At 48.5% G+C, this 21398-nt stretch overlaps 1 protein-coding gene across 28 annotated transcripts in view; it reads left to right on the top strand.

Moving 5' to 3' along the window:
- Positions 1-21398, top strand: part of Obscn (obscurin, cytoskeletal calmodulin and titin-interacting RhoGEF) — a 145590-nt gene that overhangs the window by 21298 nt on the left and 102894 nt on the right. For 22 of the 28 annotated variants that reach the window (XM_063270116.1, XM_063270112.1, XM_039087250.1 and 19 more), the window contains 6 exons: positions 4856-5131; positions 8105-8380; positions 12603-12878; positions 14032-14307; positions 17216-17491; positions 20845-21120. In XM_063270116.1, the coding sequence (XP_063126186.1) occupies positions 4856-5131; positions 8105-8380; positions 12603-12878; positions 14032-14307; positions 17216-17491; positions 20845-21120 (1656 nt within the window). The remainder of the gene's footprint in view (positions 1-4855; positions 5132-8104; positions 8381-12602; positions 12879-14031; positions 14308-17215; positions 17492-20844; positions 21121-21398) is intronic. The other 6 variants (XM_063270115.1, XM_063270109.1, XM_063270110.1 and 3 more) reach the window with 5 other exon arrangements.

The raw sequence follows: 21398 nt of genomic DNA, 5'->3' as shown, positions 1-21398 counted from the left end.
TGTAGACACAAACACAGTCACACAAATACACAGACACACACATACGGACATACATAGACACACACAGTCATACATAGACACACAGACAGACACACATACACACACGGACACACAGATACACAAACACACAGACACACAAGACACACAGACACACAAGACACACATAGACACAGAGAGTCACACAGATAAACACACACACACAGATACACACAGACATCTAGATATACAAACACACAGACACATAAATATACAAAGAAACACACAGTCACATAGACACACAGACACACATACAGAAACACACATATATACACAGTCACAGAGACATTTACACACAGTCACACATACAGACACACCATACATACACAGACACACATACAAACACACACAGATACACACACACACAAACACACACATACACACACACACAGACACAGAGACACCCACACCCACACACGCGCACACACACACAGACAGACAGACAGACAGACAGACAGACACACACACATTTTGGTGTTGAATCCAGGGCCTTTCCCATCCTAATTATATCCTCTGCAATCGAGCTCTATCCTTAGTAACCTGCCCACACTTGTGTCTTTTCATCTCCCTATGGCTGCACCCTTGTCCAATAGCTCTAATGGTGGGGCTGTTCCCGAAGGTGGACCCCCATGACATCACCACCTCCCACTTGGCCCTGCCATTTTTGCAGTTGGGGGCTTTCCTCATATCCATTCCTGTCCTGTTGTGACAGAGAATTTTTCTTTTCTTTAAGATTTATTTATTTATTATATATAAGTACACTGTAGCTGTCTTCAGACACACCAGAAGAGGGCATCAGATCCCATTACAGATGGTTGTGAGCCACCACGTGGTTGTTGGGAATTGAACTCAGGACCTTTGAACAGCAGTCAGTGCTCTCGACCACTGAGCCATCTCTCCGGCACCCTAGAATTTCTTTTTTAGTAACTTCTACACACTTTATGCTTGATTTGATTGTGATGATATTCCCTAGTTCCAGAGCAAGGAGCACCCTCTATTTGCTGGGCAGTGGGGAACACTCAGTATCAGAGCCATTCCGGGCCTGCTGCAGTTTGATCGGCCTTGCCTAACCCTCATTTATTCAAGCCCTGGCCACAGTCCTCCAAGGAGTCCTGCAGCCACCCTCCAGCTGAAGTGTCCACCCCAGCCTTCAGAGTGTCTCTGCTGGTCTCTGCTCTGGTCTGGATGTGTGGGTTCTCACAGAAGCTCATGTGCTGGTGTTTGATTCCTACTGTGTTGAGATGGGGAAACATTTACAGGGCAGGCCCCAATGGGAATAGGGTTTGTGGGGCTTCTAAGTAGCTCAGTGCAGTGCGCCAGGTTCCTGTGAGAATGGGCACTCCGGAGTGAGCCTGGCACCTCTCAAGTCTCCTTCCTCTCCTGTCACTGTGGTGCCACCTTCTATGGGTCCTCGTTAGAACCTAGCTGCTGTCAAGGCGTTTCCTTCAACTTTTGGAACTGTGAGCTGAACAAACCTTTTTGTTTTAGGGAAGTACCAGCCTCAGGCATTTTGCTCTGGCAACATCAGCAGACTCAGCTGGCTGTGTAGCCATTTACCACAGGTCTTCCACAACCCTTCAGTCACAGAAGGGAAAGTGCTAGCTTATGGGCCTCAGCTATCTTGGTTCACTGGAGGTTAGCATCATAAATTTGGAGTCTATGTAAAGGAGATATCCGCCATCTCATTGGTCCTTCCTCTTGTTTGTTTATTTACTCTTCGCATATTTACTTTTTGGGTCTTATTGTATCCCAGGCTGGCTTTGAACCCTCACAGCTCTTTTCTCTTGGAGAAGCCCTGAGCCTAGTCCCAGGCTTGGGTTTCATTGTCACACTCTATCCAGTATGGAAAAGCAGGGGTTGGGGAGCCAGAGGTGACAGACACCTTCCCCAGCACTCTCTGTGCCACAGCCCAGGTACCCACGCTCTCGGTCATGAGTGCAGATCTCTGGTAGTTATCCCTCCATGTCCTACTTGTCTGGCTGTGAGTCTCTTAAGTACCACAGCACACCGAGGTCTTCCTGCACCACAGAGTCTAGGTCATCTGTTTCTTCTACCACACCAACACAGATGACATCTCTAATTCACGGACCAATGTGCTACGTATGGTCTGTATTTGTGCCCTGCCCATGAGAAGGTGGAGTGTGAGCCTCTGTTGTTCACTGCAGACCTTCCAGCTCCACCCCCAGGAGGTCTCTGCTCACCTCGGCAGTGGTGGCCATTGAATGAACGCGAGTTCATCTGGAGTCACTGAGGCCCTACGACCTTCTCCTGCACTTTCCCGTGTCACACGGGCCTTTGAAGATTTTATTCTAGTGAAATAATTAGTTTCCTAAGTCAGTTGTCTTAATAAAATATTCATTTTAATTTTAGTGTAATTAAATTACCTTTCCAAATTAAGGACAAACCATTTTAATTTTAAATGAAGGTCTCTTACAGATGTGGACATGAACAGGATCATGGAAGCTGGAGTTATATGACATAGGAATTCATTAGTGTCTTAGGGTTTTACTGCTGTGAACAGACACCATGACCAAGGCAAATATTCAGACATTTAATTGGGGCTGGCCTACAGGTTCACAGGTTCAGTCCATTCTCATCAGGGTGGGACCAGGGCAGCATCCAGACAGGCATGACACAGGAGGAACTGAGAGTTCTACATCTTCATCTGAAGGCTGCTAGAAGACTGGCTTCCAGGCAGCTAGGATGAGCCCACATCCACACTGACACACCTACTCCAACAGGGCTACGCCTTCTAATAGTGCCACTCCGTGGTCCGAGCATATATAAACCATCACAGTTAGGGATGGATGAAGCATGCACAGTTAAGGACATGGATGACGACAGATGTAGAAATGATTATGGAGAACTTGTTAACAGTTTAAGCAATCTCTTAAAGCCACACAAAGCCCTTTGTGCTGACATTCCCATCACCCAAGATAGTATCCAAGGATATTTTTAACATATGATGCATATGCATATGATGTATTATATATGTGTATGTGTATATGTATATGATGCATATGTATATTTGCCTACATATAGGTCTGTGCACATAGTGTGGATGGGCTAGGAGGCCAGAAGAATGTTTTGGATCCCCTGGGGCTGGAGTTACAGGCAGTTGTTAGCCATTCAGCATGGGTGTCTTAGTTACTTTTCTACTGCTATGACAGAACACCATGACTAAGACAACTTGTAAAAGAAGCATTTGATTGGTCCATCAGGGTAGGGTGGTGTGGTAGCAAGTATGCTGGCCAGAGTAGCTGAGAGCTCACATCTTGATCTTAATCAGGAGGCCGAGTGAGAGAGGCACAGTGGGAACGGTGGGAGTGTTTTGCAACCTCAAAGCCTGCTAGTGACACATTTCCTATAGCAAGGCCAAACGTCCCAGCCTTCCCAAACGGCTCCCCCAACTGGGGTCCAAATATTCGATCTTGTGGAAGTTATTCTTAAACCACCACAAGGGGTGCTAGGAACTGAACTCTAATCCTCTGTAAGAACAGTTTTGAGTTCCTAACCATGGCGCCATCTCCCCAGCCACCCAAGTACACTTTCCCGATTACATCTCCAGGTAAACAGCCCAAATGAGCTGTAAGAAGGAGAAGGGAAAGTCGTTCAGTCGTGGTGTTTATGCAGCAGCTCGAAGGAGCAAACTTCTGCCCTTTCTCTCCCCCTCTATTTCCACCTCCTCCTCCTTCTTTTTACTGTGTGCCCCTGGCTGGCCTGGAACTCACAGAGGTCTGCCTGTCTCTGCCTCTCAAGTTAAAGCAGTGCACTACAATGCTTGGATTAGATGAACAAGTACTATGTAATGTGGTTGGTTGGTGAGTCAAACTGAAGCACACAGACACCCCAGATATAATATGATACATGTGGTGAAGGCTTGGTGGTCGGCTGACTCCCCCACTGTGTGGGTCACACAGACTGAGGCAGCTATCATGTTGCTGAGCCACACTGCCTTAGGGGACCATCGTGGTTAGCTTGGGGTCAGTCACTGAGCAGGAGGAGCATCAGCACAGAGCACGTAACTGGCCTGACTGGTGTGAACTCAAAGCCCAGGTCGGAGTAACTGACGGTGACAGAAGTCAGAGTCGTGGCTGTGTGTGAACAGTGTGTGTGTGTGTGTGTGTGTGTGTGTGTGTATGTGTGTGTGTGTATGTGTGTGTGTATGTGTGTGTGTATGTGTGTGTGTATGTGTGTGTGTATGTGTGTGTGTATGTGTGTGTGTATGTGTATGTGTGTGTGTATGTGTGTGTGTGTATGTGTGTGTGTATGTGTGTGTGTATGTGTGTGTGTGTATGTGTGTGTGTGTATGTGTGTGTGTGTGTGTGTGTGTGTGTGTGTGTGTGTGTGTATGTGCCAGTGTAGAGGCAGTCTGTGTGGATGGGGAGCTGGGATGCTTTGTTCCTAGGTATGGGTTCTATGGGGAGAGGCACATTTGAAGTTCACGGAGATGAACAAGTGCCTGTGCTTACTTTATGTGTGGATAAAACCATCAGGGAATGGAGGCTGCAGAGCGCACAGTAGGCCAGCTCTGGGAGCAACAGTCTGCCATGAGCTCGGCAGAGACGGTAAACCATAGGTAAAGGCGCCGAAGTAGCCCAGCTCCTTTCCCCTGGACTTGAAGTTGCCCGTGAGTGAGGTTAACTTCCAAATGTTCCCTTGAGTCACGGAGACAAAAGTCACAGTTTGTGAAGACATGTCTAATCCCACTGGACACCTGATGTCCTCAAGCACACAGTTCATGGAACCCAGGAGAATTAGTGTCTGAGAAATAGGTACTATATTGAATCTCTCATTGTGTGTCCCTAACTGTCCCCAGAACCCAAGGTGGTGTTTGCCAAGGAGCAGCAGGCACGCAGTGAGGTGAAGGCAGAGGCGGGGGCCAGTGCCACACTGAGCTGCGAGGTGGCCCAGGCCCAGACTGAGGTGACGTGGTTCAAGGACGGGAAGAAGTTGAGCTCTAGCTCCAAGGTGCGCGTGGAGGCCTCGGGCTGCTCCAGGAGGCTGGTGGTGCAGCAGGCGGGCAAGGCGGATGCTGGGGAGTACAGCTGTGAGGCCGGGGGACAGAAGGTCTCCTTCCGCCTGGACGTGGCAGGTGGGTGGGTGTTCAGGTATCAAGGCTGCTTGTTGGCATGTGGTGGGAGATGGGCTGGTGGTCTAGTCTAGGTGATCCTGTCGATGCACACGTCTGCCCTCTTCTCTGTCAAACTACTTTCTTCATGCTGGAATGTTCAGGGGAGAGGAAGCGGGCTGGGTCCCCAGTCTTCCTGGAGTGCATGCACCCAGAGACCAATAATATTCGACTAGACCCCTAAATAGTACAGCTACCTGGGGCACCACTCTGGGGACCAAGACTCCAACATGTGGGTCTTTGGGGAGGATTTCAGATCCAAACAGCACACCTGAAGTAAAGGTAGGGGTCTTTGCTGTGCCATGTGTTAGAATATAGTAAAATCAATAACTGAAGACACAGACATCTTAGTGCAGGGACAGGCAGCCAGACTGAAGGAGCAGAAATGTCCCCTCACGGCAGTGATTCCCCCACCCCACTACACTTCTCCTCTCTCCTCTGGGACTCAAGGAAGGCCTGCAGACAGTGTGATTGTGCTTTGTGGAAGATTTTGGACCATTCGACCCTCTTGAAAAAACAGTGCAGGAATCAGCACGTACAAAGCCAACTCTAGTTGAGTCCCAGACTCGGAGTAAAAGGAGAAACACAAACCCTCAAGGTGGCATGCAGATGTTTCCATGATTCTACTTCAGGGTTGAATTCATCATCTTTAGCCAATGTAGAGTGGTACTCGGCGAGGTGCAGTGTGGAATCGGATAGTTTGTGATGTGCACTGATGTGCACTGATCGCACTCTGGCTGTCAACGTTTTCACTTCCTCTTGTGTTTATGTTTTGGAGACATTCAAAGATCCTCCCATGTAGTTATCATGAAGTACTTAAGTAGTTACTCTAGGGTCTAAGGGAATACCAGAACTTATAGAATGCCAATGGAACAGACACACACACACACACACACACACACACACACACACACACACACTGTACTGTGCTGGGAATGAAATACAGACCTCTCTCTGTCTCTGTCTCTGTCTCTCTGTCTCTCTCTGTCTCTGTCTCTAGCTCTGTTTCTGTCTCTCTCTCTCTCTCTGTCTGTCTCTGTCTCTAGCTCTGTCTCTCTCTCTCTGTCTGTCTCTGTCTCTAGCTCTGTTTCTCTCTCTCTCTCTCTCTCTCTCTCTCTCTCTCTCTCTCTCTCTAAGAATGAAATACAGACCTGTCTCTGCCTCTGCCTCTCTCTCTCTCTCTCTCTCTCTCTCTCTCATGCTAAGAATGAAATACAGACCTCTCTCTGTCTCTGTCTCTGCCTCTGCCTCTGCCTCTGCCTCTGCCTCTCTCTCTCTCTCTCTCTCTCTCTCTCTCTCTCTCTGTCTCTGCCTCTCTCTCTCTCTCTCTCTCTCTCTCTCTCTCTCTCTCTCATGCTAAGAATGAAATACAGAGCTACAGAGCTCTGCATATTCTAAGCACAGCCTTACTGCTGAGCCACCCAGAACCCAGGAACAAGTTCTTTCATAGAATAAACACAGTGACCACCATAAAACACATCCAAATACAGTGAAATCTAGAACTGTGGTTTAGGACTGGTGAGATGGTTCAGCGGGGAAAAGCACTTGTTGAACAAACCTTACGACCTGAGTTCAGTCCCTGGAGTTCATGTAAATACGGAAGGAGAGAACTAACGACACAAAGTTGTCCTCTGGCCTCCACGTGTGAGCAGTGGAATACCTCCTACCCATATCACATACAACGATAAAGCTTAATAAAAATTAAAAACCCAGGGATTCAGCAGAGACTTCCATACATGATGAGAAAGACAAGCAATGAAACACGGGAAGCGTCTGGCCTGCCTGTGGCTGTCAGTTCTCTACTGTGAAGATATGTACAGAGATCCTAAACTTCGTGCCTAAAAGACATTACTGGTGAAAGTTGTACCGGGGCTGGAGAGATGGCTCAGTGGTTAAGGCACTGACTGCTCTTCCAGAGGACCCAGGTTCGATTCCAAGCAACCATGTGGTAGCTCACAACTCTCTAACTCCAGTTCCAGGGACCCGACACACTCATACAGACATACAGACATACAAACATACACGCAGGCAAAACACATAAAATAAAAATAAAGAATTATTTTTAAAAATTGGGCTAACATTCTGTCTAGTGACACCAGAAAGGAGCGGTGTGGCATGTGTCTGACTGTGACGGTCATTCTTTTTATCCTGAGTAACACACCATGGATTTATTTCCCCACTGCCCTCTACTGCTCTACAATACAGGGAAAATTCCAGAAATAATTCATCAGGTGGGCTGTCAGGGCTTCACATCACCTCTGTTCAGATGGTCTGTATTTTAATTAATAGTGGCCCAGAGTGTGGGTTTTTGTTATACTGTGTTGCTTTAATTTTTCTATTTTATCATTAATTGTTGTGATTTTTTTGTTTGTTTATTTTGAGACGGTCTTTCTACATATCCTTGGCTGCCCTGGAACACACTCTGTAGACCAGGCTGGCCAAGAACTCATAGAGTCCACTTGCCTCTGCCACCCAAGTGCTGGGATTCAAGGGTGTGCATAGCCACGTCAACTTTTTCTTTTTTGAGATAGTGTCTCACTATGTATCCTTGGCTGGTCTTGCCTGGACCAGCTATGTAGACCAGGCTAGCCTCTGCCGTTTTCTGCTTCCTGAGTGCTGGTTTTAAGCCATGCACCACCATAGCTGCCTTATGAATTTCTTCCTTTGCCTGGTTTATCAAGTAAACGTTATCAGGGGCACTTCAGGAGAAGCATATGCATTGTATTTGGTGTTATCTGCATTTGAGGCACCCCCTGCAGGACTTGGGATGTTCTCTGGGTGGATAGGGAGAATGACCTTCCCTGTGCTGAGAGGCCCAGGGCTTCTCCTGAGCATAGTGCAGAGATTGCTGACATTCTGCCCTCCAGGGTCTTTCTGGTTGCAAGTTTGCTCATCTAGACAGTGCCTCTAACTCTGAGTGTCTCCATTTGTCCCCAGAGCCCAAGGTGGTGTTTGCCAAGGAGCAGCAGGCTCGCAGCGAGGTGAAGGCAGAGGCGGGGGCCAGTGCCACACTGAGCTGCGAGGTGGCCCAGGCCCAGACTGAAGTGATGTGGTTCAAGGACGGGAAGAAGCTGAGCTCCAGCTCCAAGGTGCGCGTGGAGGCCTCGGGCTGCTCCAGGAGGCTGGTGGTGCAGCAGGCGGGCAAGGCGGATGCTGGGGAGTACAGCTGTGAGGCCGGGGGACAGAAGGTCTCCTTCCGCCTGGACGTCACAGGTTAGAGTTGAGATACCAGTTTGTCTTGTGTTGAGGGGATGGGTGGATCGTTTGCATGGCTGACCACTGTGTTCTTTCTGTTAAACCTTGTGTATTTCCATCCTGTGTCCTGCCATCTTACCTCCGTGGGCTCAGTGAGTCAAAACAGGCAGGGGCAGGCCTTTCTTGGACACCTCGAGTGGTGTCCACACAGTAGTACTTCACTGCTTGTTCGAGAGCCTGCTCAGAGCCCTTTGATTGGTTCTGTTTGAGTCAGTTGGTTCTTGGTTGTAAGGGGACGATGCAACCGTCACCTGGGAGAGTGATCATGCTTGGATCGGAGGAACTGGAAACTTGTAGGTTCTCTTCCAGAGCCACATGTTGTTCTCCACGGCCTGAGCTGTTTGCATCCCACTGACTCAGGGTGAGGAGAAGCCACAGTCCAGATACTTGTTACAACTGTTACTGTCTCAGGACTTCCTTGTATTCTCAGCTTTGGCTTTCTGTGGTCCCTTTCCCTCCTTTTCGGGGGAGTTAGAAGATGCCCTCCTATACACTGCCTGTAGGAAAATGCCTGTTAGTAGATGGGCGCACAGCTATGGTGATGCATACAGAGTAGAGACCAATCACATGCTTTGACCTCCACTCGTCAGGGTGGAATGAGCCTGTCAATCATGCCCTGGGGCCCCGCCCCCGGTTTTTATTTTTTTAACCGGAGAATTCCCATCATTAGCCCTTGGAAGCAGATGTCCAAGCTAGTGTGAGGAAGTGTTGATGCGATGTGCCCCCATTTTGCTGTGGCATCTCCTAGCGACTGGAGTGCTGAACAAACGCTCAGTATGTCCCCGGTGAATGGTGTCACCGGTCCTCTGGCTGGTGCATAGAGATCGCTGAGGAGCACATGCATTTCCTTTTATTAGGAGACTTAGTGCTAAGTCACTAGAGGCTGCACTCCTGCTTTTGGCCTCTGGATTTGTGTTGGGTCCTTGGTGTCTCTGAGAGTTAGTTCCAGGTCGCCACTGCAGATGTGAAATCCTTAGGCGTGCCAGTCCTATATGTGGGATGATGCCACATTTCCACGAAAGCAGCACGCAAGCTCTCTACAATTTCTTCTTCTTCTTCTTCTTTTTTTTTTTTGGTTCTTTTTTTCGGAGCTGGGGACCGAACCCAGGGCCTTGCGCTTCCTAGGCAAGCGCTCTACCACTGAGCTAAATCCCCAACCCCTACAATTTCTTCTTTTAAGATCTATTTTATTTGTTTTTAAAATTATTTTTATTGTTAATTTTTAGTTATGTGTGGAAGCATGTGAATACAGTCACTGGTCTTCAGACCCCCCAGAACTGGACATAACAGCTATTGTCATCATCCAGTGTGGGTGCTGGGAGCTCAGGTCCTCAGGAAGAGCAGGAAGGGATATAACCACTGAGACATTTCTTCAGTCCCTTATTTTATTTTAAAAAAGTGTGTGTGTGTGTGTGTGTGTGTGTGTGTGTGTGTGTGTATGTGTGTGTATGTGTGTGCACGTGTGTGCGCTCGTGCAGATCCCCTGGAGCTGGAGGTGTAGGTAGTTTTGAGCTGCTCGAACTCAGTAGAGTATTAAGCACTTAACTGTCGAGCCACCTCTTCTATCTATTCACTCAAAAACAAAACCAAGCAATACCCCAAACCCCAAACCAACACACATTCATTTATTTCATGATTATAAACATTTTGCCGGCATGTATCTCTGTGTACCATGTACCTGCCTGCTGCCCATGTTGTTCAGAAGAGAGAATCTGATCACCTGGACCTGGTGGTTGTGAGCCACCATGTGGGTTCTCGATCTGCACCTGAGTCTTCTGCAAGAGCAGACAGCACTCTTCACTGTGGAGTCACCACAGCCCTTCCCCTCTCTACGTCTCCACTTGTCTCCTGGTAGACTGTACCCAGTACAGGGTTAGCACTGCCAGCTGCTCTTCTGTGTTATCCGGGGACTGACGACAGGAAGGAAGCCTGTGATTCCCACAGACGAAGTTCTGCTCTGCCCATGCATTTTCTACTTGCTGTTGTATCCATGGCAAGGACAGCCAGCTAGACAGTCAATTATGAGCACGGACAACTGTCAAAAAAGCCCGCTGTTTCTTTGTGAGATATTAGTTGAGGAGAGTATGGGAGCTAACTTTATGGTTTAAAAAATTTGCAAGTTGTGACAGTTTGCTAATTCCTAGAAAATTATGTCAAAATTTGACAAAAGAAGAAATTGAAAAGTTCAAACAACTCTGTGACTTGAACCAAATGGAGACAGTATTTTTAGAGCTGGTTTAATGGGGTGGGGTGGGGGGGCAGCAGAACATCATCCCAGAAGTTCTAGAAACAAATCATTCTTTACTTTGTTCTCCTGGCAACAAGAAGAGGAAGGATGGACCATGTAACGGAAACAATGTGACATTTCATGAAAACAATGTAACACTGGGAACCATACCTTACCAGGAAAATATGCAAAACTAAAAGGCCACAGCCACTTGGAGGCCAGGGTAGGGAATGCCTGGTAGAAAGCTGCTGTGCAGGATTTAAGGACCGTGAGGAGTCGGCTCAGTGGTAGGCACAGAAGAGCAGGATGACAGGGAGACCACTGAGGTCTCAGTCAGCACAGAATGAAAGCATTTTGTGATGTTCACTCTCTGAGCCAGTGAGATGGCTGAGTGCACAGGGCACTTGTTGCCAAGTCTGAGGATCTGATTCCTGGCACCCAGAGAGATCACACACACACACACACACACACACACACACACACACACACACACACGCACGCACACACACATGCACGCACACACACACACACACTCACACACACACATACACACACACACCCACACACACACACACACAAACTAAAAACCAATTACCATTTTATATCCTGAAAAATATCCAATACAATTTATCATGAATTCTATTCGCAACCAATAGGTCTCCCTTATGGTGAAAAACAGAACGACAGGAAGCAGCAGCTAACATGGCAACTTCAGGAGAAAGATTCATTGTTGAAACGGCAACAGGACAAGTGTAGGAGAGCAGGAGTGGGTATTACAGTCATCAGTTAAGAAAGTCCCCGAGGTAAAGGGTGCAGCGACAGCTTGGGGAGGACACTGCAGCGGAGGCTTGGGAAATGAACTTCTACAGTATTTACAGAAACTTCAGAAGCATCTGTTTTCTAATCTGATAACCTTCCCAAAATAATATTTAAAGCCCAGCGAAGAAACGGTCAAATGTTTCTGAAGGATTGTGACAAAGATCGGAAGAAACTACTAGAAACCACAGAAGACTTACTTGCATTCCTAGTCAGAACCCAAATATAGATAAAAAGATGTGTCTGTGTTTGAGCGTGACGCTGACAGACAAGCAGATTGAAAAGCCTTGTGTGTTCTCAGGTGAACAACTGAGAGAAGCAGAGCAAGAGTGGCCTCTCTCCCAGCTCTTGGCTGACCACCATCACAGTCCCTCCTTTCCTGTGGTACAAGTGTGAGGTGTAGAGACAGGCCCACCTTCCCCATGCGGTGCTAAGGGCATTCCACACTGGGAAAGTGCATTAGCCCTGGAAGTCTCCTCCAAAGCACAGACTGCAGCCAGCAGTGTGTGGAGTGGCGGCCTCAGAGAAAGATAACACGGTTCACAGCTGAGGGTGCTGGGGTGTTACCATGTGAATGATTTCGTAGCCAGCACATGGCTACGAGGAACCAGTAGATGTGCTGCATTGTGAAAATAATTGGTTCAACCAGAACACACACACACACACACACACACACACACACACACACACACACACACAAAGTGAGAAGCTGAGGCACACAGACCGGGAGAATGTGGACAATATATTTACAATACACAGACCTGGTAGGACGCCAGGACTCAAATACACAAAAAGCTCCAAAAATCTGAAGATGTACAATGGGAGTATAAACCAGGTCAGCCTGTGACACCAATACCACTGAAGGGCAAATGAAGGGGCCCAAGAACGTCAGGGCTCCACCACGGAGACACCGCACATAGCCTTTGAAGAGATGCTCTCCAGACCAGCCCCACAGCAGAGGCAGGGCGTGTGAATCTGGTTCTGTACTGAGGGGCACTGGCTTCAGGGCACAGTGGGTGTGGAGTCTGGGTGATGTTCTGCCCTTCAGTGGTGCCTGTACCATCAGAATTTCCCCCCAATTTGGTCTTCCTGGCCTGGGCAGTGTCTCTGACTCGCCGTGTCCTTGTCTGTCCCCAGAGCCCAAGCTGGTGTTTGCCAAGGAGCAGCAGGCATGCAGTGAGGTGAAGGCAGAGGCCGGGGCCAGCGCCACACTGAGCTGCGAGGTGGCCCAGGCCCAGACTGAGGTGACGTGGTTCAAGGACGGGAAGAAGTTGAGCTCTAGCTCCAAGGTGCGCGTGGAGGCCTCGGGCTGCTCCAGGAGGCTGGTGGTGCAGCAGGCGGGCAAGGCAGATGCTGGGGAGTACAGCTGTGAGGCCGGGGGACAGAAGGTCTCCTTCCGCCTGGACGTCACAGGTACCTATTTGTCCTCATGACACAGTGGAGCGGGCCTGACTAATTCCTTTGACAGATGAGTTGCCCTAACTCCCAGCCTTCATCTCTCACACTTCCAGCCTTCCTCCTCCCCTGCAACCAGGCTGGGGATGAATACGTAAGGTGGAGGAGGGGTCTGTTTTGTAAGCCTTGAGTGGGGTTACTATGAGGTAATCTGTAGTCGCACATTCCCAGAACCATCTTGCTGTTGTGTGAGATCTGGGACTCAGGCTGGACCTTGTGCATGGTCTCAGTCCTCCTTCCCCTCCCACACAACAGAGTTTACAGCAAATACCAGACTCGTTGCTTTCAGTTTGGGTAGGTGTATCAGAGATCCCCATAGAGTTCCTACTCTGAACTCAGGAACACTGAGGAGTGAGTGTCCCTGTTTCCTGCACAGTCAGCCCACATTCCTGTCAATGTTAGTGCCGGGCTCCATGTCCTCAGAGGGAGAAGCCTTGGCCAGCCAGCCAGCCAGCCACTGGCCTTGAGGACTTACAGAATGGCCTGCAATCCTGACTGACCTGTAGTGCTCTCAGACAGCCGTGCTCTGTCAGAACTCCCGTCTCCCCCCAACACACACAGAGAACTGCTGTCCGTGTTTAGATATTGAGAAACATGCTATCAGGTCTCCGTGGAAATGCTATTTTTAAAAGAATCCAACAGGACATTTTATGGTGATAAATCAGGCTGGTTACTGGTAAACTGCGTGAAAATAATTCTCATGCGTTTTGAATAAATGGAATAGCAACCAAATCTTCAAATAATTTCCTGGAGAAAACGTATCAAATAGTACTGAGAGCAGTTGTTCCATGCTCACGGGGACCTTCGTGGAGACTGCACAAGGGAGTGAGCTTGTAGGTCGTTTCATGCAGTTGGCAAAGCACTGACATGGAGATCTGACAAGGAGTGTGGGATGAATGCAGGAACCAAAGAGCCATCTGCTGTCTCTCACAGGTAAAATCTACAGCTCAGTATTGACAGGGTCAACTGAGCAGAGGCAGGAAACCTTAGGGTCTTAGTGTTCCATTAAGACTGAGAAAGTAGTCCTTCCCTGCCCAAGCCACCTCTTTTCCTCGTGTCCTTCTTGACCTAGAGAATGTCTCTAACCCTGTGTATCACTGTCTGCCCCCAGAGCCCAAGGTGGTGTTTGCCAAGGAGCAGCAGGCACGCAGCGAGGTGAAGGCAGAGGCCGGGGCCAGTGCCACACTGAGCTGCGAGGTGGCCCAGGCCCAGACTGAGGTGACATGGTTCAAGGACGGGAAGAAGCTGAGCTCTAGCTCGAAGGTGTGCGTGGAGGCCTCGGGCTGCTCCAGGAGGCTGGTGGTGCAGCAGGCGGGCAAGGCGGATGCTGGGGAGTACAGCTGCGAGGCCGGGGGACAGAAGGTCTCCTTCCGTCTGGACGTAGCAGGTGGGTGTTAGAGAACTAAGTTAGCCTTGTGTGGAGACATTGGAGGCTGGCTATGGCTTAGACAGCTCCTGGTCCTGTTCCCTTTAGAGAGTGACTTTATTATTACTGTTAAACCATGTGTATATGTGTGTGGATGTGTGCACATGAGTGCAGGTATTCAAGGAGTCCAGAAGAGGGCATTGGATCCCCTGGAGCTTGAGTTATAGGCAGCCAGGAGTAGTAGCTCAATTTGGGTGCTGAAAACCACACTTGGGCCCTCTGCAAGAGTGTGATGTACTCTATCGACAAGCATCTTCCCGGCCATTGCTCTCCCCTCTTTCCACTTGACCCTTTAGCCCTTCTTGCTTCTAGTTCTGCTACTTATGGCTGAGCTCAGGGGATCTAGCAGGAGGGACAGCAGTTTAGTGCTGTCTCTACAACTGCATCAGGAAATGCACTTCATGCTGTGAGCAGTGCGGTCTGATCCCTGGGGATGTGGGAGAGGGGAGTGGCCCTGCAGAGATGTCAAAAGGTCCTTTATAGAATTAGCCAGTTTACTGATGAAGCAGAGGGAACAGTAAGCCAAGAGGCACTTGAGAGTCCCGTGCTGGCACCAGTGGAGGAGCACATTGCCTGTGGCTGTGTCTGTGATTTGGGGCCCTTGGATTTACTTAATCTGCAAGTGAGTTTAAAAATTAGCCAAAGTAGGTGTTGGTGTATTCCGACCCTTTTTTTTAAACCCATAGAATTTTGTTCTTGACACAGGAGGCTGTCCTCAGTGTACTGTGCAGGCTTGTGTCTGGGAGGGATGCTGGTTAAACACAAACACAATTGTTCAGACAAAGGGCTTCTTGGGACACACTGGTCACGTGGAGGTGGACTTGAGGCACAGTTCACTGGATGCTTTCAGGATCTTGTTCACCATGTTTCATACACACGCGCGCGCGCGCGCACACACACACACACACACACACACACACACACACACGCGCGCGCGCGCGCGCGCGCGCGCAAATGCTGAGTTACATCAGAATTCCGATTGTCAGCCAGGAATTCCTGGCTTGTCTCTCAGAGCCAGTCAACTGAGAGACCTTAACAACCTCTGTTTCTTTGCCTCTACATAGCTGTGCTTAGCTATTTATGTCAGAACACATACCTGTCCAGGGCCCCTGATGGGGTGTGGTGCTCAAGACTCTGTATACATTATGTCTGGCCTGTGGCCTGTGTCAGTTCAGATGATTTTCCAGGCTTAGTCAGATCACCTGCATTTTATGGTCTGATTGAGAGCTGTGTAGGGGGAAAGTTCCACATGAGAGTATTTTAATTAGTTATTACTACTGCCTGTGTGGGCGGGCATGCCATGCTGCGTGTCAGAGGTCAACTCCGTGGTCATCTGTCCTCTCCCTTTAGCTTTCTGCAGGTTCTAGGGGTAAATTCGTTTGTCTGGTTCGTAGAGCAAGGGCTTGACCTGCTGAGCCGCCTTGCCAGCCTAGCATCCCAGGCCCTTAAAGAAAGCATGGACATCTTCTCTAGCTTTGTTACACAACATAGTGATTAGATCCTGGGCCCTCGCTGCACAGATAGACGTAGAAGACAAGGTCAGCGCGTTGAGTTCTGAAACACACTTGTGTGTAAACCCAATCCTCCCTTTCCCCCTGGTCTTTCTCACTGGAGAAAGGGAGAAAGGACTTTTCATGAGAGCTTTTGGGAGGTTAAAACACACAAAAAGAAAGTGTGGTCTGCTAGTTCCCATCGCAGAGGTCAATTCCAGGCGAATTAGAGACACTAAGGTCCCAGTTAAGCCACAGTCACATGGTTTATGGTGAATGTTGCTTAAAGTCCTCAGGATAAGGAAAGAGTTTTCAGGAAAGCAGAGCGTGAACCACAGTGGAGGGAAAATGATACACTTGGCCACATTACACAGGGACACAGACCCGTTAGAACATGTAGTGGCTGTGAACAGCTATTGCAAAACAACAGAGGCCATGTAACTTACAACTTAGGGACGAATGGCTCTGCTGCGTGGAAGGTTCAGAGAGAAGGTTCTGGAGTCCCGGTGCAGGAGCTCCACAGCACATCAGAGAAATAGAGGGAGCTTTGTTATGGACAGAAAGGGTCAAACACACAGGCGTGAGGACACTCAGCCCTTGTGAGAGATACTCTGTTGCTGTAAGACTCCTCCGGTTTCTCCAGATCAGCGTTAACTGATGAGAGTGGAGTCTGCGTGGTCCAGAAGGTCCCCTAATTTTCTGCCTTGTAAAACGCTTTTCACCACAGCACCAGGATGTGAGGATCAAACTTGCGACACGTAAACGTCAGGATACAAGCCACATCTAGGCATCTGTAACTCGGATCAGACCCGCAGGCCATACATACAAGAGAGGATAAGTGCTGTAATATGTAAACAGACTCCTGAAATAAATATGAAGAGTAAACAGTACTACCAACAGTAGGTCCCCTTCAAAAGCGGGCTGTACAGAGGAAGGCAAACATTCATGGCGGAAGACATCAGTGAGATACACAGCAGAGGGTCATAGATGGCCCAGGAGCTCCCTAAAGGTGCCACAGATGACATTTACTCAGAGAAGGAAAAGGTATGGAGGGTCAGGATTCTTAGCTCCGTGAGGCATGTCCTACCAAGTGTTGGGGAGACTCTCCATCTCCACGGTGGGACTGGTCCATGTGTCATGACCGGCAGCCTCTCCATGGAGGACTATAATAACCATGTCTCCCCTTGAGTGGTCCAGCAGTGGTGACAGGATAGTCACCTGATGTTTTGTGTTGAAAGGCACCAGGGGCTTTTCCTGGACACAGTGTAGAGCCTGGGTGATGTTCTGCCTGGAGCTGCCCCATCCAATCTTTCCGTCAGTGGCTTTCCTGATCTAGACAGTGTCTCTGACCCTCTATGTGTGTCTTTTTCTGTCCTCAGAGCCCAAGCTGGTGTTTGCCAAGGAGCAGCAGGCACGCAGCGAGGTGAAGGCAGAGGCCGGGGCCAGTGCCACACTGAGCTGCGAGGTGGCCCAGGCCCAGACTGAGGTGACGTGGTTCAAGGACGGGAAGAAGTTGAGCTCTAGCTCCAAGGTGCGCGTGGAGGCCTCGGGCTGCTCCAGGAGGCTGGTGGTGCAGCAAGCGGGCAAGGCAGATGCTGGAGAGTACAGCTGTGAGGCCGGGGGACAGAAGGTCTCCTTCCGCCTGGATGTGCCAGGTCAGTTCTTTGGAACAATCCGAGTATGTATTCATAATTATCACATCTTTTTGATGTAATGAATTGCTTTCCTATTAATGCATAGTGGACGTCTTTGTATTTTCTGACTAATTTTGCCATGATCTCTCCTTAATGAGCCCTGTGCTTTGGGCTCCCATTGTTCATTTGTTTGTTTTTGATCCATCTGTTCTCAAATCTCAATTTACCAGTGATTGTGTGTGTGTCTTGGGTGTGTGTGTGTGTGTGTATGTGTGTGTGTGTGTGTGTGTGTGTGTGTTTAAACTAAACTACAAGAGCTCAGTATTAAAACAACTAGTAGCATATTTAAAATCATTTTAGATTTAATTTATTTTGTTTTACGCGTATGAGCATTTTGATTGAATGTGTGTACCAGGTGTGCTCTGGGTGCCAGTGGAGGTAGGAAGGTGTCAGATTCTCCATTACTGGAATTATAGATGGTTGTTCGCCACCGTGTATGTGCTGGGAGCTGGACCTGGTTCTTCTGTAAGAGCATCTGGTGCTTCTAACCACTGAGCCATCTCTCTAGTCCCTGGATCTTATCTTTTAATCCAATAGGCTACTCTGTCAGGGAGTGAAGATCAGTTACACATAGGATTATCATTGAGAGGTGTTTTCTGTTTCTTTCATTTTTATTGATTGTTTTCCTGGTTGGCTCTTTTATTTGGATTAGTATTCATTTTTTTAAGTTTTTTTTTTTTTTTTGTAAAATGCAAGTCAGTTGTCTTTTTAAAGGTTTATTTATTTTATGTGTACACTGTAGCTGTCTTCATGAACACCAGAAGAGGGCGTCAGATCCCATTACAGATGGTTGTGAGCCACCATGTGGTTGCTGGGAATTGAACTCAGAACCTCTGGCAGAGCAGTCAGTGCTCTTAACCGCTGAGCCATCTCTCCAGCCCTTAAGATTTATTTTCATATTATGTGTACGAGTGTTTGCACGCACGTGTGCACATTGCATGTATGCAGCGCTCACAGAGGCCTGAAGTGGGCATCAGATCCCCTGGAACTGGAGTGACAGATAGTTGTGAGCTGCCACATGGGGTGCTGGAAATTGAGCCCCGGTCTTCTGCTCTTAACTTCTGAGTCTTCTCGCCTGACTCTTGGCTCTCTTCCCCCTTCCCTGTTTTTGTTACTGAGGTTTACTCATTTACAGGATTGGTCATGTCTGAATTCCTTCTTTTTTTTTTTTTTTTTTGAGCTGGGGACTGAACCCAGGGCCTTGTGCTTGCTAGGCAAGCGCTCTACCACTGAGCTAAATCCCCAACCCTGACTGAATCCCTTCTAAGTCTCCTTTGTTCATCCACTCTTCTCATGGGATGTATTACTCCTCACTCTACTGAAAGACTCTTTTCCTCAGTATTTAGGACTCCTATGAGAGTCTTAAGAGAGTGTTGTCTTGGATGTCATGAGTTATCTTACTTGGTTTCTCTTGAGCTGTCTTTATTTCTGTTGATTTTAAGAGATAATGTTGCTGTAATAACTCTTATGGCTCAGTTTTCCTCCAGAGCATGGAATATACAACCCCCTGTTTTCCTAGGGATGGGGCTTTCCCCCGAGATGTCTGAGGTTATTCGAGTGGCTTTGCCTTTCCAGAAGTTATTATATTTTAAAGCTGTGTGTGCAAGCGCACGGTACAGACGTGTCGAGGAGGTCAGAGTCATCTTGCAAGAGTCAGTTTTCTCCTCCAAGCAGGTTCTGGGTCTTGAACTCAGGCTGCCAAGCTTGGCAGGAAGCCCTTTATCTGCTGAGCCATCTTACTGCTTCCCTTACAGCCTTTACCATGGTGCCTTTGTTGAGTTTTAGCACGTTCCTTATCATACATCACAGGGAAGGCTCTCCGGTCACGTCCATTTGGGGCTGTAAATGCCCATGTTCTGATGTTCACGTCTTTTTAGTTGGGGAGGCTTTTTTTTTTAACCTATAATTTCATTGACTTCATTTTCTACACCGTTAGTTTGTATCTCATCTTTTCCTGCCACATAGACTCATAGGCTTGGTCTCTTGACCACATCACAGAGCTCTTGGACGTTGTGAGCATGCTGCTTTTCTTCTCTTTACTGCTGTCTGGTTGTGGCCTTCCCTGGTTTCCTCCACCCGTGATAGACGTTCGTGTGCTTGATTAGCCTACTCGTGGTGCTTCCCTGTGCACTTCAGATTTTATTAATTGAATTTTTCATTTCTATCACACACATTATGTATGCATGTAAGCTTGTATGAATGTATATATGTACGTATTTCAAGATCTCGATGCCCTTGCTCAGTTCCTCAGGCACGTTGCTGGCCATCTCTTCTGTGTTGCATATTTATTTGTATCCTGAACCGATTTCCTTGCCTTATCCATTTGCTTGTTTGTTTCCTCCCTGAACTCATCGACTATCTTTACGGGTAGATTAAATTATTTGTCTAGCATTTCAGCCGTTTTGGTGTCTTCGAACTCAGTAATTGAGGAGTTATGGTCCTTTGGTGGTGCTGTTTTGTGCTGCCCTTTTATGCCAAAATCATTACTAGTGCAGGACTTGAGAACGATTTCTAGACCACAGGCAGTGCACAGGTTGGCACAGGAGGTGACGATTTTAGATTTACACTTACATCAAAAGCATCGCCTTACCAGTCCCGAGTCCTACAAGGTAGGCCGGCATGCTTTGTGAAAATTAAACATTCTGAAGTGACCGTGAACAAGACAAACTAAGTGCACACCATCGGGAAGACCTGCAGGTGATCACTCTTGGTTCAGATGTAGCAAGGGAGGCTTCTGTCCAAGTGGGAAAATATTGAGTCAAGTCAGTCAAAGGTCTATGTGGGGTCGCTTGCTATACCAGATACCAAGATGCTTCAAAATCTAAAGTGAGACCTAAAGCAACAATGAGATCTAAATAGTTAGCGCGTGAGCTCAGAACAGTGTATAAGCAGATCTGCCCTCAGTCTCCCCAGAGCCAGTGACTTGTGAGGTACATGGAACCCAGGACAATAAAATCATATTGGCTGTCCTCTTCCTACCTGAAGAGCCAAGTGCAGGTGGTTAGAGATGTCAAAGTGAGGGTAAAGCAGGACTGTGGCGATGGTTACAGCTTTCTTATGGCTCCAGGGTCATAGCAGTTTCCTGAGTAGGTCATGAGCACATTAGCCATATGGGTGTCGTCGCCTGCAGTGGAACTAACATGCTGGGGCTGCCCCTGAATTTGTGGATGAACTGGTTTTGTCCCAAGAGATACTGGGGCTTTTCCTGGGCACAGCCACTACAGAGCATGGGGGATATTTTACCACCCAGCCACCAATCCAGATCCTTTCTCTGTGTGGCCTTCCTGATCCTGTGTGTCCTTGTCTGTCCCCAGAGCCCAAGGTGGTGTTTGCCAAGGAGCAGCAGGCACGCAGCGAGGTGAAGGCAGAGGCCGGGGCCAGTGCCACACTGAGCTGCGAGGTGGCCCAGGCCCAGACTGAGGTGACATGGTTCAAGGACGGGAAGAAGCTGAGCTCCAGCTCCAAGGTGCGAGTGGAGGCCTCGGGCTGCTCCAGGAGGCTGGTGGTGCAGCAGGCGGGCAAGGCGGATGCTGGGGAGTACAGCTGCGAGGCCGGGGGACAGAAGGTCTCCTTCCGTCTGGACGTCACAGGTCAGTTGTTTGAGGGCACTAATGTTACTCATCTGGATGAGATGCTTATACTGACTAATAATTTGAGGGACCCTGGCACTACTGCAGGGGACTTGCCCTCTGAGAGCCTTAAATCTTTCATATTCTGTTTTCTCATCCATGGCTTGGGCTGAGTGAGCAGAAGCCGATATGAATAAGTCAGGAGAGCTGAGTCCTAGTTCTTATGTGGTAGCATTTACCATCCAAAAACATCTAGGGCATCCTCTGCTTTGCCGTCTGGTGCTCAGGGATATTTCTGG

This window comes from Rattus norvegicus, chromosome 10, assembly GCF_036323735.1.
Source record: "Rattus norvegicus strain BN/NHsdMcwi chromosome 10, GRCr8, whole genome shotgun sequence".
NCBI lineage: Eukaryota > Metazoa > Chordata > Mammalia > Rodentia > Muridae > Rattus > Rattus norvegicus.
This window is presented reverse-complemented; position numbering and strand designations above follow the sequence as displayed.